General features: G+C 34.8%; 2 protein-coding genes across 2 annotated transcripts; one reads left to right on the plus strand and one right to left on the minus strand.

The window, feature by feature from the left end:
• Positions 1–550: 550 nt before the first annotated feature.
• On the minus strand, positions 551–9,852 carry LOC131840676 (tetratricopeptide repeat protein 1-like). Its single transcript, XM_059188856.1, has 4 exons — positions 9,483–9,852; positions 8,830–9,054; positions 2,558–2,714; positions 551–873 (listed from the first exon to the last, which is right to left on the minus strand). Exons 1-4 carry the CDS (start codon positions 9,661–9,663, stop codon positions 594–596), a joined length of 843 nt encoding a protein of 280 aa, XP_059044839.1. The 5' UTR covers positions 9,664–9,852; the 3' UTR covers positions 551–593.
• Positions 9,853–10,887: 1,035 nt separating this feature from the next.
• On the plus strand, positions 10,888–16,597 carry LOC131840729 (adrenodoxin). Its single transcript, XM_059188922.1, has 3 exons — positions 10,888–11,192; positions 14,225–14,404; positions 16,157–16,597. Exons 1-3 carry the CDS (start codon positions 11,041–11,043, stop codon positions 16,311–16,313), a joined length of 489 nt encoding a protein of 162 aa, XP_059044905.1. The 5' UTR covers positions 10,888–11,040; the 3' UTR covers positions 16,314–16,597.
• The last annotated feature ends 8,407 nt before the right edge of the window (positions 16,598–25,004 follow it).

Consider the following 25,004-nt stretch of genomic DNA (forward strand, 5'->3'; position numbering starts at 1 on the left):
TTCTAAATTCAAAACTGACTATGTCAATATTATTCTTTTGCATTGATTAAATACTAATTTCTTTTTTTGTGAAAACTATAATTTTTTGAAAACTCTGTAATTTTTTTTTCTCTTAGATTACTACTTTTAGGCACAGGAACTTTGTAATAAAATGCCATTGCAATACAATATGGCGTTCAACATTTAAATTGACTGATTTGAGATTATGTTATAACTATTTAAAGAAATCTTGTCCTAACAAATATTATAAAAAAATGACAATTAAGAAAAGCGATAAGATATATTCCCAATATAAATAACAAACAATCATAAACATCAATATAAATATTTATACCGTAAGAGGAATCGAACCTGTGATCATCGGTAGTAAAGCGGTGTGCTAAACCGTTAGACCACCGCGGCAAGCACACAATATATAGCCTATGTCAATCTGAACTATATATATTAAAAAACGAGAAAGAATTTACAGAATCAGTGCAGTGGTTTAGAAGCTTGCTCTCCTCATAAGAACATACGCTCTCTCATCAATATTATAATAAAAATTAAAACACAATTTTAGAATAACATAAATACCTATATATTATATACATTATTTATTGTTTAAAATTAATTTTGTATCCCTTAGACTCCGGGTCTTGTTCCATTTGGAAGTTATCCGTGGACAAACCAAAAGGTTTTAGGATCATGTTGCCTAAATCTTTTAATTTCCCTAACATTTCCGTCTTCAGTTTCTCATTCTTCTGTTCTATGAGCGGCGGTAGGCGCACCGTCGCTTTTATTGCCTCTTTGTGCGCGGGATCGAATTCTAGAATCTTCTTGTAATCCGCTAGACTTTCGTCTAATTTGTCGTCAGCCTCGTAGGACTGTGCTCGCCTGAAATAACGTAATATATATATTTTTAAGTATACATTACAATATTGTTATTACGTAAATTCGATCCCCTCCGATCGATCCCCCGTCCAATTCAATCGAGAATCGAAATTACGACGTCCTGAGCCGAGGTTCGAACCTCTAGTGGTGCCCTCAGACTAAAGTCGTATCCGTCAGGCAGGAGTTGGCCTTCAGCCGCTCCATAAGACCTTCCGCGGGTTTGGAGTGCCATCTGCACTCATCTCCTATCGTCCGGTGAAGCTGTAAAGGCCAGATGCCAAGGCCAACAGCATTAGAGTAGTCCGAAAAAAAAAAATTAAATTCGAGCATCTATCGTTGCCAGCTAACAGCGTTAGGTTGGCTGGAAGAGATCTCTTTCAAACATAAGTCCACGCTCACATTTTTGTACTATTCTTTATTTACTAACTAGCTCTTCCCGCGACTTCGTCCGCGTGGAATTTAACTTTATTTTTCTAAAATAAAAGATTTTTTCTGAATTAAAAGTAGCCTAAATTACTCCTTATTACATCAGCTACCTGCCAAAAAAAGTCCCGTCAAAATCGGTTCAGCCATTTCAGAGATTAGCCGGAACAAACCGACAGACAGACAAAAATCGTAAAAAATGTCATTTTGGTTTATGCACCGTATTTATTATATATTCATATGCATGTAGTAAAAAATGGTTATTTCAATATTACAAACAGACACTCTAATTTTATTTATATGTATAGATGTTACAAGTGCAATAAAGAATTTTATATAGCAAAGATTAATTAAAGATATAGTATTGTACTGTATTTAAATAGAAATATTTAAATTATTCAAATAAACTTAATCTAAGTCACTTCTATATAGTCATATTTCTTACTCTACCACTAAACTGGAACGGAGAAGAAAGAGGAAGAAACTTGCGTGTTGTTCTTTTAAATAAATATTGTTCCAAATGTAAGAAGCACTAATTAATGATGAGGACTTAGGCTTTGAAGCCGGCTACCGGAAGAGAAACCCCAAGTAGCGCCCGTGACTTGTGACACGGGTGTAGGTTTAAAAGGCCCTTTTAGAATGCATTAACACTCACCTTCACTACCTGCAGCTTCCCCCCAGGTCCAACTAAGACCGGGATAAATTTCTCCGTACCGAAGTCAGTGTAGTAGGGAGAGAAGCGGGGTAACTGTTATCGCATATCGTTACCCCGCTTACAAACCCCGCGAACAACTTTGTTAAAAAAAAATATCTTTTTAAAATTTCAGATTTTTCTACAATATTGATGTGAACCCTAATAAAACGCGATCGGCGATTATGCTTTTTAAATGCGGTCTTCCACAGTGCGGTTTTCTAGAAACTTTTTGCAACGCACAATTGTGGAATCACCGTCCAGCAATGGTATTTCCAAACCGATACGATATTGAAACCTTCAAGAAAAGAGCTTTTTCCTTTTTAAAAGGCCGACAACGTACTTGCTTGGTGTTGCGGGTGCTCATGGGAGGCCTTACCACCAGGTGACCGCATGATCGTTTGTCCCGTGTTATAAAAAAAATTTTTTTATACAACACGACTCCAAATTTGCTTGACGTAGTTGTGCCTTGATCTTTCCCTACATCTCTTTCTTTCTATATTTCCCTCAATAATATTTTTCATTACAAGTCCATTATTATACATTAAAAGAATGTTAAAATGTATTTATTACCTGATATATGCTTTCACATAATTCTCATCGAGCTCTATGGCCTTGGTGCAGTCTTTGATTGCCTGCTTGTATCTCTCCAGTTTCATTTTTGAGGCGCTCCTGTTGCAGTACAGGACAGCGCGAAGCTTCGTCGACTGGAGTGGACAGATTTTCAAACCTATTAGGAAAAAAACAGCTTAAAAAGGTCGTAATAGCTAACACACTAGACTCTGGCGCATTCAAACGGGAATCAAAATCGCGACGGCCAGATCCGAGATTCGAACCCTTAACGGTGCCTTCAAACTGAAGGCAAATCCGCCAGGCGGGAGTTGGCCTTCAGCCGCTCCATAAGTCTTACCTTTGGTTTGGAGTGCCATCTGCACTCGCTCCCTATCGTCCGGTGAAGCTGTAAAGGCCAGCTGCAGCCAACAGCTGTAGAATATGAGATAGAAAAAAAGCCAAACAGCAAACTTAGACCAACAGCAAAGAATACTTGAAAAAAAAATCTAGGGATGATACTAAGGTGACCTCGTGACTTCGGCAAAGGCGCTCTAGGTATGCACATTAAAAAATCATGGAATAGATACAGTTTGACATGATTTGAACTCCTAATGTTGGCTCGGCGACCACACTACGACATAAGGTCGAGGGGGGATTGTTAGTACTGTGAACTAATAACTCCATTGCTAGCAATGGCCTGACCTCATACTCATTTCATCATCCTACACTGGTGCTCCGCCAGCGTAAACCGTTAGCACAGGCGGGTGCACCATTCGATTTTAATCCGTAAGACATACGGTCGAAGGTCATAATAATTAAAAAAAAATACATTCATTAACACTTAACTCTTCCTCGACCAGAGGTAGAGGCCACTTCCCACTTGGTGGAACAATATTAAGAAGCAGATAGACCAGCCTAATTTTGCTCCTCAGGGGAAATTGTTAGTAATGTGGACTGATGATCTTATTGCTACCAATGTACCATGTCACTTTGACCTCCACACAGTTCCCCCTGGAAACCATCGTGATAAATTCTTAGAGAATTTGTCACGACGGGCTAACTGTTCTGACCTCATGCTCATCTTATCATCTTACTAGTGCTTCACCAACGTAAACCGACAGCGCAGGAGGGTGTACCACTCCACTATCATTTATAAGACATTTGGTCGAAGGTCATAATTATTCTAATAGCAGTGGTCTTGTTTCTGCACTGAATATTTATGGTCTCACATAGGCTAATTAAGAAAATATATACAAAATACTAGCAGTCTAGGCAAACGTTGTTTTGCCTTTTTTTTTTTTTTTTCCCTTTTAGATCTTGCAATCAGTCACATGGACTATAAGCAGATGTGGTGTTCCGTCTGTAACAGGTAGAGTGCCGCTCTCAGTAGAACAGCTCCTCGCTCTTAAAAAGTCAGTCCTGTCTGACTATCTTGGTCAAATATATCACGTCTTTTCTTTAATCGGCGCAAGTTTTCAGGTATTGTAAGTTGCCCAGCGAATTTATTTGGGTGCCTGTGTAGTCGTGATTTGTATTTGTTGCTGTAGTCATCAATTACATCCTTAACCATGGGGATATCAAGTAGTTTGTGGATCTCAGTTGTTTTTATAAACCATGGTGCATCCGAAAGTTGTTTCAATATATAGTTTTGAACTCGTTGTATTGTCATTATGTTGGAGTCACTAGCAGAGCCCCATAGTTGTATCCCATATGTCCAGATTGGCTTAAACATTGCCTTGTAAATGAGAAGTTTGCTATCGATAGCCAATCTTGAATTTCTACCAAGCATCCAGTAGAGACTTCTATATTTACTATTTATTTCTTCCCTTTTCATTTGGACGTGCTTTTTCCAAGTAAGTCTGCGATCTAAATGCATTCCTAGATACTTAACTGTATCTTGATGTGGAAGTTGAGTACCATTTAGGGTAACTGGTGCACAATCGCCTTTCCTAAGGGTAAACGTTACATGGACTGATTTAGTCACATTGGCAGCAATTTTCCACTTAGTTAGCCATTTTTCTACTTCATTTAGGTTTTTTTGTAAGATGTTGGAAGCTTTAATTGGACATTCGCTCGAAGCAATAGGCTGTATCGTCAGCAAACGTTGCTGTTGTAATTTCAGTACTTTGAGGTAAGTCGGATGTGTACAAAATGTATAAGACAGGTCCTAGTACAGAGCCCTGTGGTACTCCTGCACGGATTTCATAGAATCCTGAGGTGCAGTCATTTTCTTTCACCTGAAATAGCCTATTGGATACATAAGACTTGAATATTAAATAGAATGTGTGTGGAAGTAAACATTTAATTTCATATAATAAAATCCTCTGTGCCAAACTTTATCAAAGGCCTGTTGGACGTCAATGAACACAGATGAACAATATTCTTTCTTTTCATAGGATTTTCTAATTTTGCGGCATACTCTATGAACTTGTTCAACAGTGGCATGTTCTTTTCGAAATCCGAATTGATGATCAGGGATAATAGATTTTTCTTTGAGAACACTTGTTAGTCTGTGCAGAAGGGACATTTCAAACAGCTTAGACATGACAGGCAGTAAACTAATTGGTCTATAAGTAGCAACCTCATGAGCCGGTTTACCAGGTTTGTGTATCATTATGATTTGAGATACTTTCCACAAGTCTGGATAAAACTCTTAAAATTGCATTATATAACATTGTGAGATACACTATGGCTCTGGAACATCTCTTCAAGAACCTTTTTGTCGATGAGGTCAAACCCTGGTGCCTTGTTGTTTTCCATGGTTTTTATGTTTCCATAAATCTCTTTGGGTGTCACTAGTTTTAGAGGAAGGTCTAGCTGAAGATCCTGTTCAAGAATTGAGTCCATTTCAGATTCGTCTACATTCGGAGCAGCATTGTTGGGCATGAAGACTCTACTAAGATGATCTGCAAAAGCTTCAGCTTTACACTGGCCTGTTTTGGCCCACTTTCCGTCGTGTTTCCTAAGAGGTGGCTTGTGATATAATGGTCGATTAAAGTTTTTACTTGCTTTCCATAGTGAGTAATTAGATGCCTTTGTGGCAGTCAGTCCTTCTAAATAGGTCTCTATTGCGGCAGTATTAGCCTCAGAAATCAGGGCTTTTAGTTCTTTGGTTGCTTTATTGAGCAGTTTTTTGTCACTAGGGTGTCTACTAGTATGCCACACACGCCGAAGTCTCCGCTTTTCAAGTATTTTAAAACGTATACTTTCAGAGTATACTTTGCGTTGTGGACGTTCAGTAGATTCAGGAGTACACATCCAACAACTTTCTTGAATTATTGTAGTTATAAATTTAGTTGCATCATCAATGTCAGATTCAGTTTTAAGTGCAATTTTTAGATCAAGTTTTTGGTTTACAAGTTCACGAATTCCAGTCTGTTCTTTTATTATACAATTTTGCTTTTATATCTGTATTAAGAACAGTATTTCCTACTGTTAATATTACTGGGACATGATTAGAATGAGCATCCAAGCATGTCTTTATCTGGTAGAAAAGTCTAGATAAGCCCTTAACGACAAAGAAGTCTATGACATCCGGTAATCTATTGGGATCAGCGGGCCAATTGGTAGGCTCTGCAGTAGAAATTGTGACAATATTATTCCTGTCTAGGCTCTTCTTAAGTTCTCTACCTCTCGTATTGGTTAATCTAGATGCCCAATGAACATGCTTTGCATTCCAGTCTCCACCAACTATAAATCGCGGCCCTAAGGTATCAAATAGGTCATCATATTGCTCGTTTGTTATTTTATGTTTAGGAGGAGAATAAATCGCAGAGACATTGAATGTTCCGTTTCGATCTTCAACCGCAATAGAGGCTGCTTGTATGTGGGCTTTTTTAAATTGCGGAAGTTCGTAGTGATGTATGCCACTTCTCACGATAATGGCAGCCCCAGCATGTCCTGTACCGTCAGGATGATTGGTAGCATATATGTTGTATTTCTGTATTCTAATACTACTGTTTGCTGTAAAATGAGTTTCGGATACTAATAATATGTCTATGTTGTGAGTATGTAGTAGAGCTTCAACTTCTTCTTTATTTGGAGATAGCCCGTCTAGGTTCCAAGTAGCTATTTTAAGGGAAGTCATTTTGTAATTTTAGACACTAGCGTTGTTATGAGGTTGATTAAAGTACTCATCTGTTGTAATATTAGATCAAATTTTTCTGCTTGTTTTAAAAGCATTTCTTCCACTGTTTTATTTGGTGGTATTGTTGAAGTCACGTAATCTACATCTTTAGTGTTTTTGCTGAGTCTCAATACATCTGAGTATTTCATGTGTTTATTAACATCTGGATTTGGGCTTGCTCTTACATCAAAGTGCTGTGGTGGAGGTTGAATGTTTATATTGAGTCCTGTTTTAGCATTTTCTCTAGCCTTTATGTGTGACTGCTTATTAGTTTTTCTTTTTAGTATTTCTCTGTATACCTCACAGCCTTTGAAATTGGCTGGATGGGCACCGAGACAAAGAGCACATTTTGCAGGAGTGTTACGGTCGGTCTTTGGACATTTAGCCGTTTTATGGGATTGAGCACATTTTACACAGCGAAATGGCCTCATGCAATAGTTTTTAGAGTGACCATATTGCTGGCATCTTTGGCATTGTACTATTATATTCCGTTTCCGTGGGTCTTCTATAGTTACTGACTGATGGTGAATGTATTTAATATTTTTTACCAATTTATTATTGGGATCCTGTAAAAGGTTAGCAAAAAATGTGGAAGTAGGTTTCTTTTCAGGTCCATACTTAGCATTTATTATTTCCCCTACCACTTTGTTCCCCGTCTCTTCTAGTGCTTCTTTAATTAATTTAATTGGTGTTGTGTGATGAAGATTTTTAATCACAATTCTATAAGACCGTTTGTCTTTTCTATTGAATGTATGTCCAATAAGACCTCTTTCCCTTACAACATCAATTACCTTCTTGTATGCTTCCACATTAGTACAATTGATCCTTAATTGGTTTTGATTTACAATTTTAAATGTGAAATCTGCTTTATTCACAACACTTTCTAAGAGTTCTGTAAGCTTATTGACATCATCAATACCATACAGGATAATTGGTGGTGGTTTATTGACCTTGACCGTTTTATTGTGTTCTGTGGGGTTATCTTCATTTTCATCAATAGAAAGCCCACTGAATGTGTTGGTTACCGTTATTCTCTCGGGAGATGGTGAGGAAATTTTTTTTCTTTTAGCATTTCTTAAAGTTGGCACTCGCTGCCATGTGGGAGGATTCATATTCATGATAGCTGGATTACTAGAATCTCGATTACATGTTTGGTTTTGGGTGTTTACTTCAGTTATATGACTTGTTGAAGCACTTCTTGGCCTTGATAAGAACATGCTAGGATGGAAAGTTTGCTGAATTAGCTTTTTATTACTATCTTCAAGACCAGTAGCATTAACCGTTAGGAGGGCCTGGGTATCCACCCCCCCGCGGCCTTCGGTAATCAATTTCTCACTCACAGGCCCGGATACCTGTGAGCGCCGGGGGCTAGCCGGATTGCATGGCAAAACATTCTCATTATTGTCACTCATTACATACAATTAAGAAAATATACAACACAACAGAATTTCGGGATAATGCCCTAGCCTTTGATGATCCAACATCTCCTACAAGGCAGTAGGTGCTATTTAATTTCGGACTTAGCATCTCCGAGACTAATGCTTGTTGTTGTTGTTTTGCCTTAAAATAAAAATAAAAAATTTAGGGGTGGACTACCCCTAACATTTAGGGGCATGAAAAATAGATGTTGGCCGATTCTCAGACCTACTCAATACGCTCACAAAATTTCATGAGAATAGGTCAAGCCGTTTCGGAGGAGTATGGGAACGAAAACTGTGACACGAGAATTTTATATATAAGATAATAATTAACACTCGATCAGAGGTAGAGGCAGGCCACCCGCCACTTGGTGGACCAATATTAAGAAGCAGATGGACTATGACAACCTTACTATTCAGACAACCCAGAACAGAGTCCTCTGGCGCAGATGTACAGGGAGAACCGATCCTACTTAACTGGGAACATGGGTTGAACAGGATAACGAGCCCAAAAATCCTTAGAATGGTGAGGTCACCCCGTAAAACCTGGAAAGACACCAGGTGGCTTCTGGGCTTCTGGGCTTCTGGGAGGAGCTTGGCTGGCTACTTTAGTAGTCTTGGCGCTACACAACGGCCCAGATGTGTAGAGTCCATTTAGTGAAATGCGGAGTCCATAATACAATACAAAAATGGGTTGGAGAGAGAATGAGAATTTACACCTAGTTAAAATAGACGTGTAGACTGGTTACCTTCAGTGTACTTGTCCAAGCTTCTCTCATATTCTCCAACTTTGAATGCATTATTCCCCGTTTCTTTCAATTGTTCTGCTATTAGTCTCCGTTCCTCCTTCTGGTCATCGGTCAGGTCCACCTCAGCATCCTTGAGGGATACCTCATCTATTGAGTCTGAATCACTGTCATCACTCTTATTTTTTTCCTCATAATCATCGTCGAATTCTGTTTCTTGTGGAATACCTGTAATTTTTTTTATCACATTTATTATCCAACATATTTTAGTGGCTAAAGATAGGGACACATGGAAGATGCTGGAGGAGGTCTTTGTGTCTAAAGGACACATTGACTCGGAGACTAATTGAGAGACGGAGAATTAAAAATAACATATACATATTAAAATATTTTTGTTAGATTGTATAAATTGAATTTGGATTTGAATATTTAATTGCTCAATAAAGCAAATCTTACTAGTAATAAAATATTAATACTTTCCTTGTCTCAAATAAAAACTAATATAATTGATGCTTGTAATAAATTTTAAAAGTAATAATTGAGACAAAACGGTCTATAACTTAGAGGCAGCAGTGAGGTGTCACCTCACCCCACATTATTGTTTATAATTAGGGCGGGGTTAGTAATACACAAAGAGATAAAAACAAACACCATACCATCATTTGTTTTCTGTGTATCGCCAGCCGACGGCACAATCTGCTCTACACTAGAACCAGGATTGATAACATAGTCTTCTTTCGGTTCCTCTGTACTTAAACTAAATTCCAAGTCTTTGGTCAAATCCTCTACGATTTTTTCATTAGACACTTCATCAGTAGTTTTTAACCTATCAGACATTTTACAAATTTCACTATTCTCTCAATTCTAATCGAACGTATTAAGTTTTAAACTATGACGAAATTAATCACTATTCGATACGCTATACTGTTTGTAATCATGGATTTTTATATGTTCAAATATTTTGATATTGAAAACTACGATTCATGTTTCAATTTCAATATTTTCAATAAACACAGAGTAATTAATATTTTTTTTCTCATCATATCTTTGTCCACTGTCAGATTGACAATTGTACCTGACGTTTATAATATTTTACGCAGAAAACAATATATCCTATAACTGTTGTAAGATGTAAAATAGGTTAAATCAATGTAATATAACGTAATTAAATCATTTTTAATACTTAAAATATATACTTATACTAATTACACTTTAATACTTACAATACGGTATAACTAAAATTGTACAATAAACTGAACCGTGTGTGTGTGAAACGGAATGTGTCACAGCACTGAAGAGTGACATCCACAATGACATCACAAAAAATCTAGTACAACTAAAGATAAGGATGTTCAATTTACAATAAAACCGATTTTATATCGATATTAATCAATCGTTTGTTTTTCTTTGTACACTATAAACATTTTATTAGAATAATTATTTTTGTTTATTTTTTCATATAATAAAGTCAAGATAAGGCAAAAACTGTCTTTTTTATGTGTTAATGTTTCAACTAATTCTAAATTCTCGAAAATTTCGAAATTCAATTAATAAATTATATAAAATTAATTTTCACAAAGAAACATCTGTTTTAGAAGGAGATCAAAATATAGGTATACATATAGAATTATTGGAATAATACCATCGAAAAATTAAGCAAAATAATATTATTTTCTGCTTAATTTTATGTGCACCATCTACAACGTTCAATAAATAATTAAAATAATAAATTATAAGAACGATTAATGAAATAAGAAATGACATTTTGAAAATACTTTATTTACTTTTTCTTATTGAAGTTTTTAACAATTACCATTTTCCAACCGCTTGTCTTATACTTTTAAGACACTTTATCTTGGCTTTTAAATTGTAACTTTGCTTTTGCAACGTCGTACTTTTGTACTTATTTCTTATTATAATAATTTAGCTTTCTGCTTTTCAGGGCACTTGGCAAGTTAAAAATACCGTGAGTGAAATAATCGATTTATTGCAAGGTTATAATCGAGTATTTTGATAATTATTTTTTCACGTCCCTAGCTCTAATCATTCTGAAATCATCAATCAAATGTTAACCTAAAATTGCCAAATATTTCAAGGGCATTTAAGTTTATATCATTGCATATTAATTAACTGACATTACAATATTCATATAAACTCAACAAAGTGAGCAATTAACTAATAATTGTATAATAATAATACAATTTACATCACAAAATGAATATAGCCAGAATATCATATAGAACTTTAAAAACTTTCACTGCTCCTAGAAGTTATATTAGCAAATACAACTGCTTAGGTACAAGTTTTAGTAATCATAACAGTGCTGTGCCGTTATCCACCACAAAACTGGGATTAAAGGATGAGAAGTAAGTGATTTGTATAAGTTTAAATTTACTTGCAACTGGGGGGTGGGGATTATTAGTAAAGGGAACTAGAGACTCCATAGCTGTCTTGTCAGTTCAATCTCCAAGTTGTCTCCTCTGGAAACCTGTTAATTTTTTGTGGTTTTCCAAAATGTGTAACTGACAAGAATTCATTTTCATCCTAACATCCCCTGGTGGCCCGTCAGCGTATACTGTTAGCGCAGGTGGAAGCACTATGCTATATTCATTCACAGGAAATCAAGCCTAAGTCCTTGTTACATATTCTTGTTATATTGTACTCAATTTGTCAGAAAAAAGATTCAAATATCTTATAAAATATTTAATTTGTAAAAAGCTTATTATGAAATTGAAGAATTTATAAATGATAGTAATGTTTTTGTAGAAAATATCTAACTTAAAATTCATAGCGCTGACAATGTTATCTGATTGAATAGAGATTAAGAGTGTAGCGGTTTCTATGTTGTTTGTCGCATGCCTAATCCTTTGTTTGTTTGTAATTGTTAATTAAATATAAGTTTATCAAGTTTCTTGCTCATTCTTCTTGTGATGAGTTTGCATTCCGAATGAGTGGTAGAATAAAAAAAACTAGACTATCCAAAAGTGCATAAGTATATTAAGTTTATTTGAATAAAGATTATTTCTATTTCTATTAAGTCATTAATTTTCTATTCTCTTAATTATTTATAAGTTAGAATGAATGTACTAATAATTTTTGTTCATTAGACATTCATTAATTTCAATTTACAATGATAGAATCCATTCTATAATCTACAATTCAAAATAGATAATTTAGAATAGTAGAATAGATTTGAGATAAAATGGTAGGTTTAGGATGTTTTTTAGTAAAATCTACCACATATTTGTAATAATAATAATACTCTTTATTGTGCAAACTAATAGAAATATTTGCAAAAAATAACTTAATATAAAAATATGCTAACAAAAGGTGTCCTTATCGCTCAAAGCAATCTCTTGCAGACAACCTGGGTAATACATGTTTTGAGTTTTATTATGGACGTTAATGGAATGGTGCACTCGCCTGCACTAACGGTTTACGCTGGCGGGCACTAGTAGAGGATGATAGGATGAGCTTTATCAGTCAGGTTCATTAGCCTATCTTGGTAAATGGTAATTTGCCAGATTTATTTACATGTTTATAGAATTGTATATAAAAATAATAAGGACTCTGGACAATTAACATAGCATCATCTATCCCCAAGCTAAGCATAGCTTGAGTTATGGACACAGTATAAGGTTGATATAAATACTTATATACATTTTTTTTATATGTCATATTTATTTATATTTAATTAACAGCCTAAAAAATAAGTTTCAAGCTTTTAGCTTTAAAAATGACAATATTTCCATACGAACTTTCTACTCCCCTTTTAACCCCTTACAACCCTTTTTTTGCATTAAAAAGTAGTCTTTGTCCTTTCTCAGGGTCCAAATCTGTGTTTTGGTACTATGTGTATTAATCGGTTCAGTGCTGGCCCGTAAAGGCGACGGATGAAAGACGACTGCATGCAACTGAAATGCGAATGTTGAGGTGGATGTGTGGTGTGACAAGAATGGATAAGATAAGGAATGAATACATTAGAGGAAGTATGAAAGTGGCGCCGGTGTCGGAGAGGTTGAAGAGTAATCGTCTATCATGGTATGGACATGTAATGCGTAGGAATGAGGATAATATTTTAAGAAAGGTGTTACATATGAATGTGGATGGTTATAAGGGCAGAGGAAGGCCGAAAAAGAGATGGATGGACTGTATGAAAGATGATATAGTAAGAAAGGAAGTAAATAACGCGATGACTGCGAACAGGGATGAATGGAAGCGAAAAACATATTACGACGACCACAAATAATAAAGAAAGAAGCAGATGATGATTAATCGGTTCAGTTATAGTGTGAAAGCGAGATAGACAGACAGACAGAGTTATTTTCGAGTTATAATATTGTTACTGTAATATCTTTTATTAGTCATGTAAATAAATATATTTACATTTCTAACAAACAATTCCTATCTTATCATAAGCCTTTTTGATGATTACTATATTTATTGATGATATGAAGACTGAGTATTGTTACGTCTAGAGGTTATACAAGGTGTAACTTAGCAACAACTGATAGGCTACAGTGCCCTGTGGTGTAGGTGTTTAGCACGCCGCCTAAATTCCGATGGTTGCAGGCTCGATTCCAGTCATGTGCAAACAATTGATGATTATAATTGTTTGTATTTGTATAGGTGTTTTCTATGTATTATATATGTACTAAACAAGTAAAACAAATTCAGTATTTATTTCGTCTAAATACCTATATAACACAAACAATCATACTCATAAATACGAATGTTTGCATCGTGTGAGGAATCGAACCCGCGACCATCGTATGAGTATCAAGTATGGCAGTTGCTAAACCGCTAGACCAACGAGGCCATGTACCATACACTGTAAATGCTTATTTATCATTGAAGTAATATCTTAATCATTACGTAGTATAAAATAAAGTCGCTGTAGCTGTCTGTCCGTACCTATGTATGCTTAAATCTTTAAAACTACGCAACGGATTTTGAAGCGGTTTTTTTAATAGATAGAGTGATTCAAGAGGAAGGTTTATCTGTATAATACAGTCGGGTAGGTAGTAGTTTATAATATATAAACGCGAAAGTTTGTAAGTATGGATGTTTGTTACTCTCACGCAAAAACTACTGAACTGATTTTGATGAAACTTTACAGTTATATAATTTGGTATACATGTAGATGTTATGAAATAGGCATCCACTAAGAAAAGATTTTGATTAATTCTACCCCCAAGGGGATAAAATAGGGGATGAAAGTTTGTATAAAACTTTGTAAATTTTAAACCGATCGGGCTGAGACTTTGCATGCATAAATCTACTATGACGTAGGCCTCCCCTAAGAAAGGATTTTGATAAATTCCACCCCTAAGGGGATAAATTAACGCGAGCGAAGCTGTGGGCAAAAGCTAGTAAGTAATAAGACTTTTATTTTCAGAGTAAAAGTAGCTTTCGTCCTAAACGACGGTAAGCGTCTAGAAACGGAGGCTAAGGTCGGGGACACACTGCTCGACGTGGTGGTGAATAACGACCTCAACATAGAAGGGTACGGCGCCTGTGAAGGCACCCTAACATGCTCCACGTGTCACGTTATACTGAAGCAGAAGGATTTTGATAGGTATTTTAATTTTTTTTTTTTTATTGGGTTGTTTGGGCTATTGTCAGATGTGTAGACACACTGCTCGACGTGGTGGTGAATAACGACCTCAACATAGAAGGGTACGGCGCCTGTGAAGGCACCCTAACATGCTCCACGTGTCACGTTATACTGAAGCAGAAGGATTTTGATAGGTATTTTAATTAAGAATCCTCGAAATACTATTTTTTTTGGGCTACGAATAAATAAATAAATAAGTAACCCCGGACAATTAACACAGCGTCATCTAGTCCCACGGTAAGCAGAGCTTGTGTTATGGGTACTAGACAAATGTAATACGTAAATACTTCGATTTTTTTTTATGTACACACATATAAAACACCCAGACCGATAACAATTATACTCATAATAATGAACCCCGGCCGACTGTGCTTCTGCCGGGGGTATGTTGCCATCTCTTCTCCTTAAGAGGGGAGATGAGAATTTTTGGATAAAAATAGTAATAATAATAATCTCAAGACAATTCACACAGCGCCATCTAGACCCAAGTTAAGCTAGCTAAAGCTTATGTTATGGGTACTAGACAACTGATACAAATACATAGATATTTTTCTTTTGTAAATACATACATATTATACATAGAAAACACCCAGACCGATACAAACAATTATACTCATGAATACAAATATTTGCACCGTGCGAGGAATCGAACCAACGACCATCGGAAATAACACGGTGTGTTAGACCGCTGGATCACAGAGGCCATCAAACTATCCAGCTTGGTAGGTTCAGATTTCTCCCAAAATACAAGCTCTGCTTACCATGGGACTAGATGGCGCTGTATTAATTGTCCAAGATTATTTATTTATTTATTTAGTTGTGACGAGTCTGCGTTCCAAATGAGCATAGATTTAAAAAAACAATGTTTAAAAAGTTTTTATATAAGTTTATTTAAATAATAATAATTTCTATTTCTATAAAGATCCGCGCAGTTTTGTCGTAGAAATACTTCAAAAATATATGGTTTTTGAAGCTTTCGGAGAGACTGGAGTCTAGTATATTATGTTATCTGTGCTAGTATTAATAGTCATATGATAAATTCTAAAAGGTGAGTGACCTTCAAAAACCTCATAAATTCGCGACATTATATTGTCCGTTAGACAATACTGTATATGTATATGTTACATGTATATACATGTATACAATCACATATTTATAAGTTCCGGCTCTGTCAGTTTATGTTTAAAACATTATGTAAAATTTCGAAACTCATTTAAAACAGCAACGCGCAAGTTTCTTGCTCGTCCTTCTTGTGATGAGACAGCTTTCCGAATGTGTTGTAGATTATAAAAATAAATATACATTATAAATAAAAATAAATTTCTAATTTATACATTTTTTTAGAATCTTGTTCTATTTTTTGGGGTTATTAGATAAGGCAGCAAAATTATAGAATAAAGGCATATCTAATAATAATAATCTCAGGACAATTCACATAGCGCCATCTAGACCCAAGTTAAGATAGCTAAAGCTTGTGTTATGAGTACTAGATAACCGATACAAATAGTTTTTTTTTCGTAAATACATACACTTTATACATAGAAAACACCCAGACCGATACAAACAATCATACTCATGAATACAAATGTTAGTGCCGTGCGAGGATCGAACTCGCGACCGTCGAATGTAAGGCGGTGTGCTAAAGTACTAGACCACCGAGGTCGTCGTAATATATGGAACACATGCCCAAATTTGTTTTTTATTATTTTTCAGTCTACCAGAGGAGGCGTCTGATGAAGAACGGGATATGCTAGATCTGGCGTACGGTCTCACGGACACCTCGCGACTGGGCTGCCAAATAACCCTCACCAAAGACCTGGACGGATTGGAGGTCATCGTACCAGAGACAATCAACGATGCACGCAGTTGATGATGGCGACCATCGTCAATTCGATGCTAATTTATGATGAATTATGATAGTGATTATAGGGAAATTGTTACAATCCTCTGAAGCAAGTTTTGTTAATAAGAAACGGCGCCATCTTGTGGCTGAATAACGTACTATGGGTACTAGATAACTTAGGGATGTATTTAAATATGTAGTAATAATATATTATACATAAAACATAAACTAAAGGAATATGTGACAATAAATAAAAATAATGTTTAAAATTGCTCCATCTAGTCCCAAGCTAAGCAGAGATTTATGGGTACTAAACATTTTAATGATAACATAACCGGACGAATAAGATTCTTAAATGAAAAATTTTTTATATCCATCGGTTTGGAAAGTATTCAACTATACTTCCAACTCGAGTTGACACATCTCTAATACATAATATATATATATATATATATAGAAAACACCCAGACCAATCCAAACAATTATAGGTACTTATGAATACAAATGTTTGTGTAGTGTGAGGAATCGAACTCACGAACATCAGAAGTCGGGTGGTATTCTAAAACTGTTAGACCACCGAGGCCGTCAGAAAAGAAACCATCGGAAGGCAGTATGCTGAACTGAATCCTTGTTAAATGCTCAGAGTTTTGTACACGTTGTTGTATAGATTTTTTTATGATAGTGTTTGAAGTGAGTGAATATTATATATTTTATTGACCCCTTTGTATTTCACAAGTTGATTTGAGAACTTCGTAGTTTTGAAGTTTGGTTGAATAGATATAAATATTAAAAAGATTAATTAAAAGAAGTTATAAATTTTATATTTTATTTTCATTTCCCACTTTGAAAATGAGTTTAATAAGTAAATATATACTTACATTCATATTTTTAAGAGTACACAGTTGTTGAACGTTTTCTGAAGTGTTGTAAAACAAAAAAATGTAGCTATCTACGTATATAGCTACATTTTTTTATCTGCGCCACGTTGAATTTTACACGAGAATTATAACTTTTTTTTGTCTGATGCATAAGGCACAGGTGTTAATGTGTATGGGGTCTAATGTTTTTAATTGTATATTTGAAGAATTTTATTAAAGAATTTATTTACAATTAAAGTTTTTTTATTGACGAATTTTTTTAATGAATTAACATTTTATAATAGTTTTACACTCCTTTGCTAATGTCGTTAGCGGGGTACTAGTGAAGGATGATAAGATGAGCAACATGGCAAAAATCAACCATTATAGTTTCCAGAGGACACCGAGATGCAGTGCCCAATTTCAAAATAGTAAATTTCGATTAATTTATTGGATTAAATACTGAAGTTTATTTTAGAGTAAGAAACACAAATGTCAAATGTTTTACTGAAGTTTCATCACCGAAAGACGTCCACTGCTGAACAAAGGTCTCCCCCAAAGATCTCCATGACGATCGGTCCTGCGCTGCTCGCATCTAATTCTTTCCAGCGATCTTGACCAGATCATCCGCGTCGGTCCACCTTGCGGGAGGCCTTCTCACGCTGCGTCTTCCGGTCCGCGGTCGCCACTCGAGGACTTTAGTTTGACTGAAGTTTATGTTAGAGAAAAAAAAAACACAAATGTTATATTGGGTTTAAACTTTGCACAACTACTTTTAATATATGATAATGAAATGGTGCACCCGCCTAGTTAGTACACGCTCTTTAGTAAGCCCATTGTAACCAATTCACCAGGGGGGAAAGGTGATTGTTAGTAATGTCGACTGATGATCTCATTGCTAGCAATGTACCATGTCAGGTCGACCTCCACGCGGTTCCCCCTGGAAACCATCGTGATAAATTCTTGATGAATTTGTCTCGATGGGCTAACTGACCTGACCTCATGCTCATCTTATCATCGTCCACTGGTGCCCCGCCAGCGTAAACCGTTAGCGCAGGCGGGTGCACCATTCCATTATCATCCGTAAAAAAAAAAAAAACCAATTCACCAGCAATTTATCATGACGGTCTCCAGGGAAACCAAGTGGAGGTCGACCTGGCTGGATACATTACCACATACAATACTTACATTTAGGTACATCAACCTACAGCCGTTATTAAAAAAAATAGAGGTCGCTTCAAATTTAACACCTACATGAGAGGCCGTATTTGACAATGTAATACCCTCTTAGGAGCGGAATACAGTCAATACGTTTTCATTAATGTCCAATTTTATGCTGATTAGTAATTTTAATTAGAAACAAGTTTGCGTCACTTAGGAATATTATTTTCTTTGTTTATTTGAAACTGTGTGTAAACTGAGCCATTTTCTTTAAACATGACATAGGTATTTGCAAGTAGTTATTTGTATATATTAAGTGTGAAAATTTCATCCGCGTGTGCAACGCCCCCTTACTTGAAATAATATTTTTTATTGTATTCATTACTAGAACCATTTCAGGTTGGTACAATTAACTAACAGACAATCGATTTAATTTTGTTGCAGTATATTTTTATAAATAAATATGTGTACTGTCATAGTGCTAATTACTCTGTAAATGAATTACAGAGTAATTAGCACTATGACAGTAAAGGTGGTCAATAAAAACTCATATGCGTGTGTACCTCAATATCGCCTACTTCAGCTGCCGTACACTACTTACTAAGCTGTGTTTCGATCGTAGGATGCAGATTACAGTGAAGTTACAAGATAAGAGGCACGACATCTAAGTCCTCCGAAATAACGCATAAGTGGTATCATTGTCACATGATAACGTGATGTCCGTAGTGCTGTTCATGTATATAGGCGACGGTTACTATTTACCACTAAATGGGCCGTCAACCTGTTTGCTATTCTATTGACATAAAAAAGTACAAATGAAGTAGCTCGTGTGTAGCTGGTCCCCACCGACTTGCTGCCCACCTTCATGAAAGAGGACTACTGGCCGAAAGGTATGGTGTATCGGCGCTACCGTGGCAGATTGCCGTCTTCAGTGCCGTGATCACACAGACAATATTATTGTATTAGTTTTTAAATATTATATTATATGTATGTTAGTCTATAAGGTATTTATAATATGGGCCTAGTTGCCTGAAATAAATGAATAAATAAAGTAAATAAAATATAAATAAACTACTAATTAATCAATGTATCTTTATATAGAATTGTATTGCGGTTGTTTTAATTACTTAATATAATAATTCCTAATATATACAGGTACATGATGAAATTCATTGTAAATATTGCTATATTAGTAACGATTTTTACTAATTTAACACGTGAGTAATCTTTATAAATCAATATCCTTTAATTCTATAAAAAATATCTTTATTTATGTAGATCTGTAACAGATTCTTATGATATGTCAAATCTATCATCAGTTCCGAGTGCTGTCGGCTTGAGAACTGACAAGAAATTCAGCTCTATTTCTTTTCAAATGAACTTGTAGATGACATAATAATTCCCAGATAGGTTAGCCATATTCTTATCTTAAATACATGCTTCTGTAATGGCGCATCCGCCTGCACGGAGGAACACCAGTGAAGGATGAACATAAAGTGAGATGAGTTAACCCAATGTGGCAAATTGACTAGGAATGAAACACGATGACTTCCAGAGAAACCTTTGCCTTTTGCGTTGTCTTTGTGAATTGTCCTAAAAAGGGGAATAAAAAAAGGATAATAACACGAAAATATAGGCACCAGTTGAATATTTGCCAGTTTTACTCAAAAATTTTTTTATTAGATTTGATTTGAATCTTCTAATCACAGGCATTATTAATTGTCTATGAGATGCTCATATTAAATTCGGTATAGATATTTGAATCCAAAATGACAATGTAATGGATAGACCCATTATGTATTTCTTCGTTCTGATGTTAGTCAGAAGTACAAATTGACAAAGTTTTAGTGTCGAACAGATTGAAAACTAACCCTTAGGTGAAAGTTGGAAAGAAGTAGGCAACAATAACAACATACTTTTGCCTTCAAAATAATGTAAAATAGTATTAATACAGTAGGCAACAACATTCTAAAATCAATTACAATTTATTTCAGCTATTGTGGATGCTAGAAGAAACATTCTACCACACGGCCTGAGAGAACTGCGGTCGCCATCTTACATTAAACACATAAATAAAATGACGCCTTTAGAAATGCACAACGGCAATCACAAGTACGCATTATACGAAAATATGTTGCTGAGGAAAGCAGCCGACGAGAACGCGCCAAACGATAACTTTATAATCGTAATGTTGCCATATCAGAAATTATTCGGCAATGGTAGATTTCTGGAACATTCGAGTGGTGAAAATAAATCAATTAAAAATGCTTTAATGCACAAATATACAAATGAAGGTAATGCGTTGTGGCATAGTAATGAATTAAAATCTAAATATTTATCCATTCCTGATATATCAGCCGAGTATGTCTTTCTAGATAAGAGTGAACAGCATAAACCACAAAATAAAAATAATAACATAATGATGGATAATGAGAATAAAAAGTACAATAAAAATGATATAATGAAAAGCAGACTAGGATCAAAATTAATATCGATATTACCAGTATCGAATAATACTACCAACCATCAATATTATAAATCTAATATATTACAAACTGAGAGAGATAGAAAAAAGAGAAGGAAAAACAAAAAAGGAACGCCAGTAATTCTAAAATCAAAATTTAATAAAAACGTTATAAAATCTAAAGAAAACGAATTTAAAAAGTGGCCAGTTTTAAGTTATGCACCATATTTGAGTGCAAAAAAATTAAATAAGCTTCGAGATAAACTAGACGGTTTGAATACTAAATTGGAATGTTCTGGAACTACCAGTCAAGAAGGGAGAACGCTTGAAACTGTTCATGAACTCTCTGACTTGGTTGCTTAAAGTAAACGCGTTACTAATATTCAGTCTTCGTAGGGCACACAAGGCAGTAAAAAATAAAATTATGGACGATTTCTAAAGTATTTTAACATGATTATCTTAAAGGCGAAATGGCGAAAATCAAATAAAATTTATAAATTTGTATGTTTACTGAAGTACTTGACGACCTCGGTGGTCTAGCGGTATAGTACACCGCTTGATGTCCGATGGTCGCGGGTTCGATTCCTCGCACGGCACAAACATTTGTATTCATGAGTATGATTGTTTGTATCGGTCTGGGTGTTTTCTATGTATAATATGTATGTATTTACGAAAAAAAAATTATCTATGTATTTGTATCAGTTATCTAGTACCCATAACACAAGCTTTAGATAGCTGAACTTGGGTCTAGATGGCGCTGTGTGAATTGTCCTGAGATTATTATTATTATTATTATTACTTGTTTTTTAAAGACATTTTTAGTGTAATTGTAATTGTGCGAGATATTTACAGTTGTACTAAAAATTATAAATGTCAAATAAGTGTGATGCAGACCAAGTTGTACGGATCAACGGTATTTCATAATTTTTATAATAATAAGTCATTATTATTATAAAAATTATGAATAAAAGTGGCCGGCCCAGAGGCCAAATTCGACCATAATTAATTTAAATTATAAGTTTGAAGATTATTAAAGTTCTAAACACTATACGCGTAATATACACCGCAATGCGCCATGAAGCATCATGGTTTAGTGGCTTCCTCCCCCAAATTCGACCAGAAGTTCAAGCATGTACCTATACTACCACAAACCCTGTACCTATACTAGTGCTATCTATAAAAGGTTGGATAATGGATGGGAAAAATGGCGCTTGATGTAATAAATAAAACACAATAATGTAATAGGTCGTTTATATTTCTAGCTAAATATAATATCAGCCCTTGTTAACATACTAACTGCACATACGAAGCTGCTATATTCAGCATGATGCAGTGGCGTAGCGTGGTCGTTTCCCGCCTTATTGTAAATTTTTAATAAAAAAAAAACCGTAAAATTAAAAAAAAAACAGGCTAATTAAATATATTTTTTGTGACAAAAGTGGATGACTATTGTTGTTCATGCTCGGGATTTTCATTTAATGTTAGACATAGACATCTACATAAGTACACAATGCAAATGAACTGTCTTAAAAAAAATATCAGTTGAGTTTCTTGCCAGTTCTTCTCAATTGCATCTGTATACTGAACTGGACAGTAGGTAAAAAATTAATGAGACAAGAAATACTAGACTTTCAAAAACGTCTAAAAATGTCCTAAGGAATAAATGAATTTTGACTACTTTCCGTTTCTTTTCTATGCAGTTTCATTTTTTACTTTTAAAAAATCGTTATGTTTCTTATTTTTAGGGGAAGGTTAAGTGGTATTGGTCTCTTTAGACCCTCCACGCTACGCCACCAGTTTAAACCCTTTCTTCATAACATTGGGAACATCATGAACACAAATCCAGACCGTACTCCCCTATTTATAAGAACTAAAATGCTTTACACCCCACATTGTCATAGACTTGAAGGGACAGGCAAATCAATTTAGTCACTTTTTCATTTCAGTAATATAATACAGGCAGTTATAAAAACAATTTTTTTTGATAGCAATATCTGCTGATTACTTAGATAATTATTATTATAATAATAATATTTGACTATGATTTGACTTTATGAATATTTAGTCATTGTTTTGATTTTATATTAGTCAATAATTTTATTTATTGCATCTGTATCCACTACTTAAAGTTTGACTGGAAGAAATCCTTCTTTTGGGATAAGTCCGCCTTTACTTGTACGCATTTATTCTGTCAATTGAGTCCTTCATTTCAAATTTTATTGTACAATAAAGTATTACAAACAAGAAAAACTTAATTTTTAAACAACAGAATACAGTCTGGATTTACCTTCGATATACATAACTACATTCTTAACATGATATACAAAAAAATATGTGCACAGATTAAAAAGAGGCAGAAAATGAGCGCAGAACGACGAATTGTCTTTTATAAATGTCATAGCATATTTTGTTTCCGTCAAAATCTACTTAAATCAGATTTCTTTTCTAGAAATTTCTTTCCTGTAACAGCACCATAATTTTAGGTGTGGAAATAAACAAGTGAAAAAAATGGTCAGTAAATTTATATACGTAGTAAGTCCAGAATAAATAGTTTTCGGAAAATCGCACTTATAGATTAGACATTAACTGCGATTTTCACAAAACCATTTTTGACGATTGACTGTTAATATATAATACATTGTGCGACAGAAAATTAATTTTCGCGCCAATTTTGTTACAGAGTACCTATATATAGCTACATAAATTACCTTAGATACAGATAATAAAATCCGAATGCTGTTGCGTTCCATATTTAAATTACGCGCCCATTTCTAACCAGCCAGTAACTTGATAAACATGCTAAATTATTCTTGTAAAAATATACTATATTTTGCTAATACAATTCACAACAACATACCACTACGACTGTTATTCCAGACGGGGTGTTCAGAGGCACTGTCAACTGTCGACTCTTGAACGCAACATTTGACATGTCGACATTTCGCTGGTTACATTTGATTACAACGTCATCTTTCGGATTAATTTTACAACTATTAATGTATAAATGTAATAAATTTAATCTATGCGTACTAATTAATTTATTTATTCTTTGTAACATTGTATTGTATAGTAAAAACGCAAACTTAAGTTACGATAGTAAAACTACTTTAAGAAATTTATTAGTACTAGTTTATTGTTTAAATAATTTTATTTGTTAACTATTTTAGGTTAAACTCAGCATTTTATTATGTACTTTTTACTTTTTTTTTTGTATATCAATGCTATACAATATACCGTAGAAACCCCAATAAACCTGATTGCAATAGTGTTTACGATATGTAATAACACATACATATTGATAACAACTCCAAAAGTATTTAAATCAGCTATTTAACCATTTCTCATTTTCAACCATTCATTTTTTTTTCAACCATTTTTCTTAATTTTTTCTCGCTGTTTAGCTCGTAAGTACTGGAGTGACGGTACAACAATAACGAATGCGGATATAAGTCATGATCAGGTTTATAAAGGCCTCTGTACACTATCAGAGTATATAAGGGCACTCGCACACTCACAGACTACCTAAAATAACCAACCCCGTATAAAATACTCGAGTTACAATCCGGCAAGTTGAGCTATTGGAATTCAACTTAAAGGGTTGCGTTACGAGAGGGCAGTACATACCTTTTATTTAAAGAAATTATAATATTTTTTTATATAATTGCTATACATAGATATACATAATCACCCTGTAGATGTTGAAAGCATATGAGTGCATATATAACAAAAACAAACAAACCGGAGGCTTGGTGGCGTGTGGGAAGCGGCACTACATACGTGAAAGTAACCATATATCTCAACGACATAGTATATCTGTGGTGCCCTTCATAGTATGTAACTTCACTTCTCATGTGTCTCACCCTTCAACCTATACACATCTTACAAAGCAAACTATATACTGAAATATATACAATAATTGTACCTGTGCAAAGCCTGAGCGTATCTCTAGTATTTCTATAAAATTTAGCATAGCTAATTTATATTAAAATAGTTACCACTGCCTCTCTGCAGACCCTTAAACCACAGAGTATAAAATATACAGAGTGCAAACTTCAGCACTAGCTCCATCTATTATGTAGTACTAGTCATACAAAAACAATAATGACAAACCCAGTGGTGACTGAAAGATGACCACAGCAGAGTTGTAAACCCTGAGCAGTGCCCTCAAACTAAAGTCTACACCGCGCCGTAATAATATATTTTACCTATGATATTGTTGACGTGTTCATAGTCATT

This window comes from Achroia grisella, unplaced genomic scaffold, assembly GCF_030625045.1.
Source record: "Achroia grisella isolate CSIRO2021 unplaced genomic scaffold, CSIRO_AGI_Agris_v1 utg149, whole genome shotgun sequence".
In the NCBI taxonomy this organism is placed as follows: Eukaryota; Metazoa; Arthropoda; class Insecta; order Lepidoptera; family Pyralidae; genus Achroia; species Achroia grisella.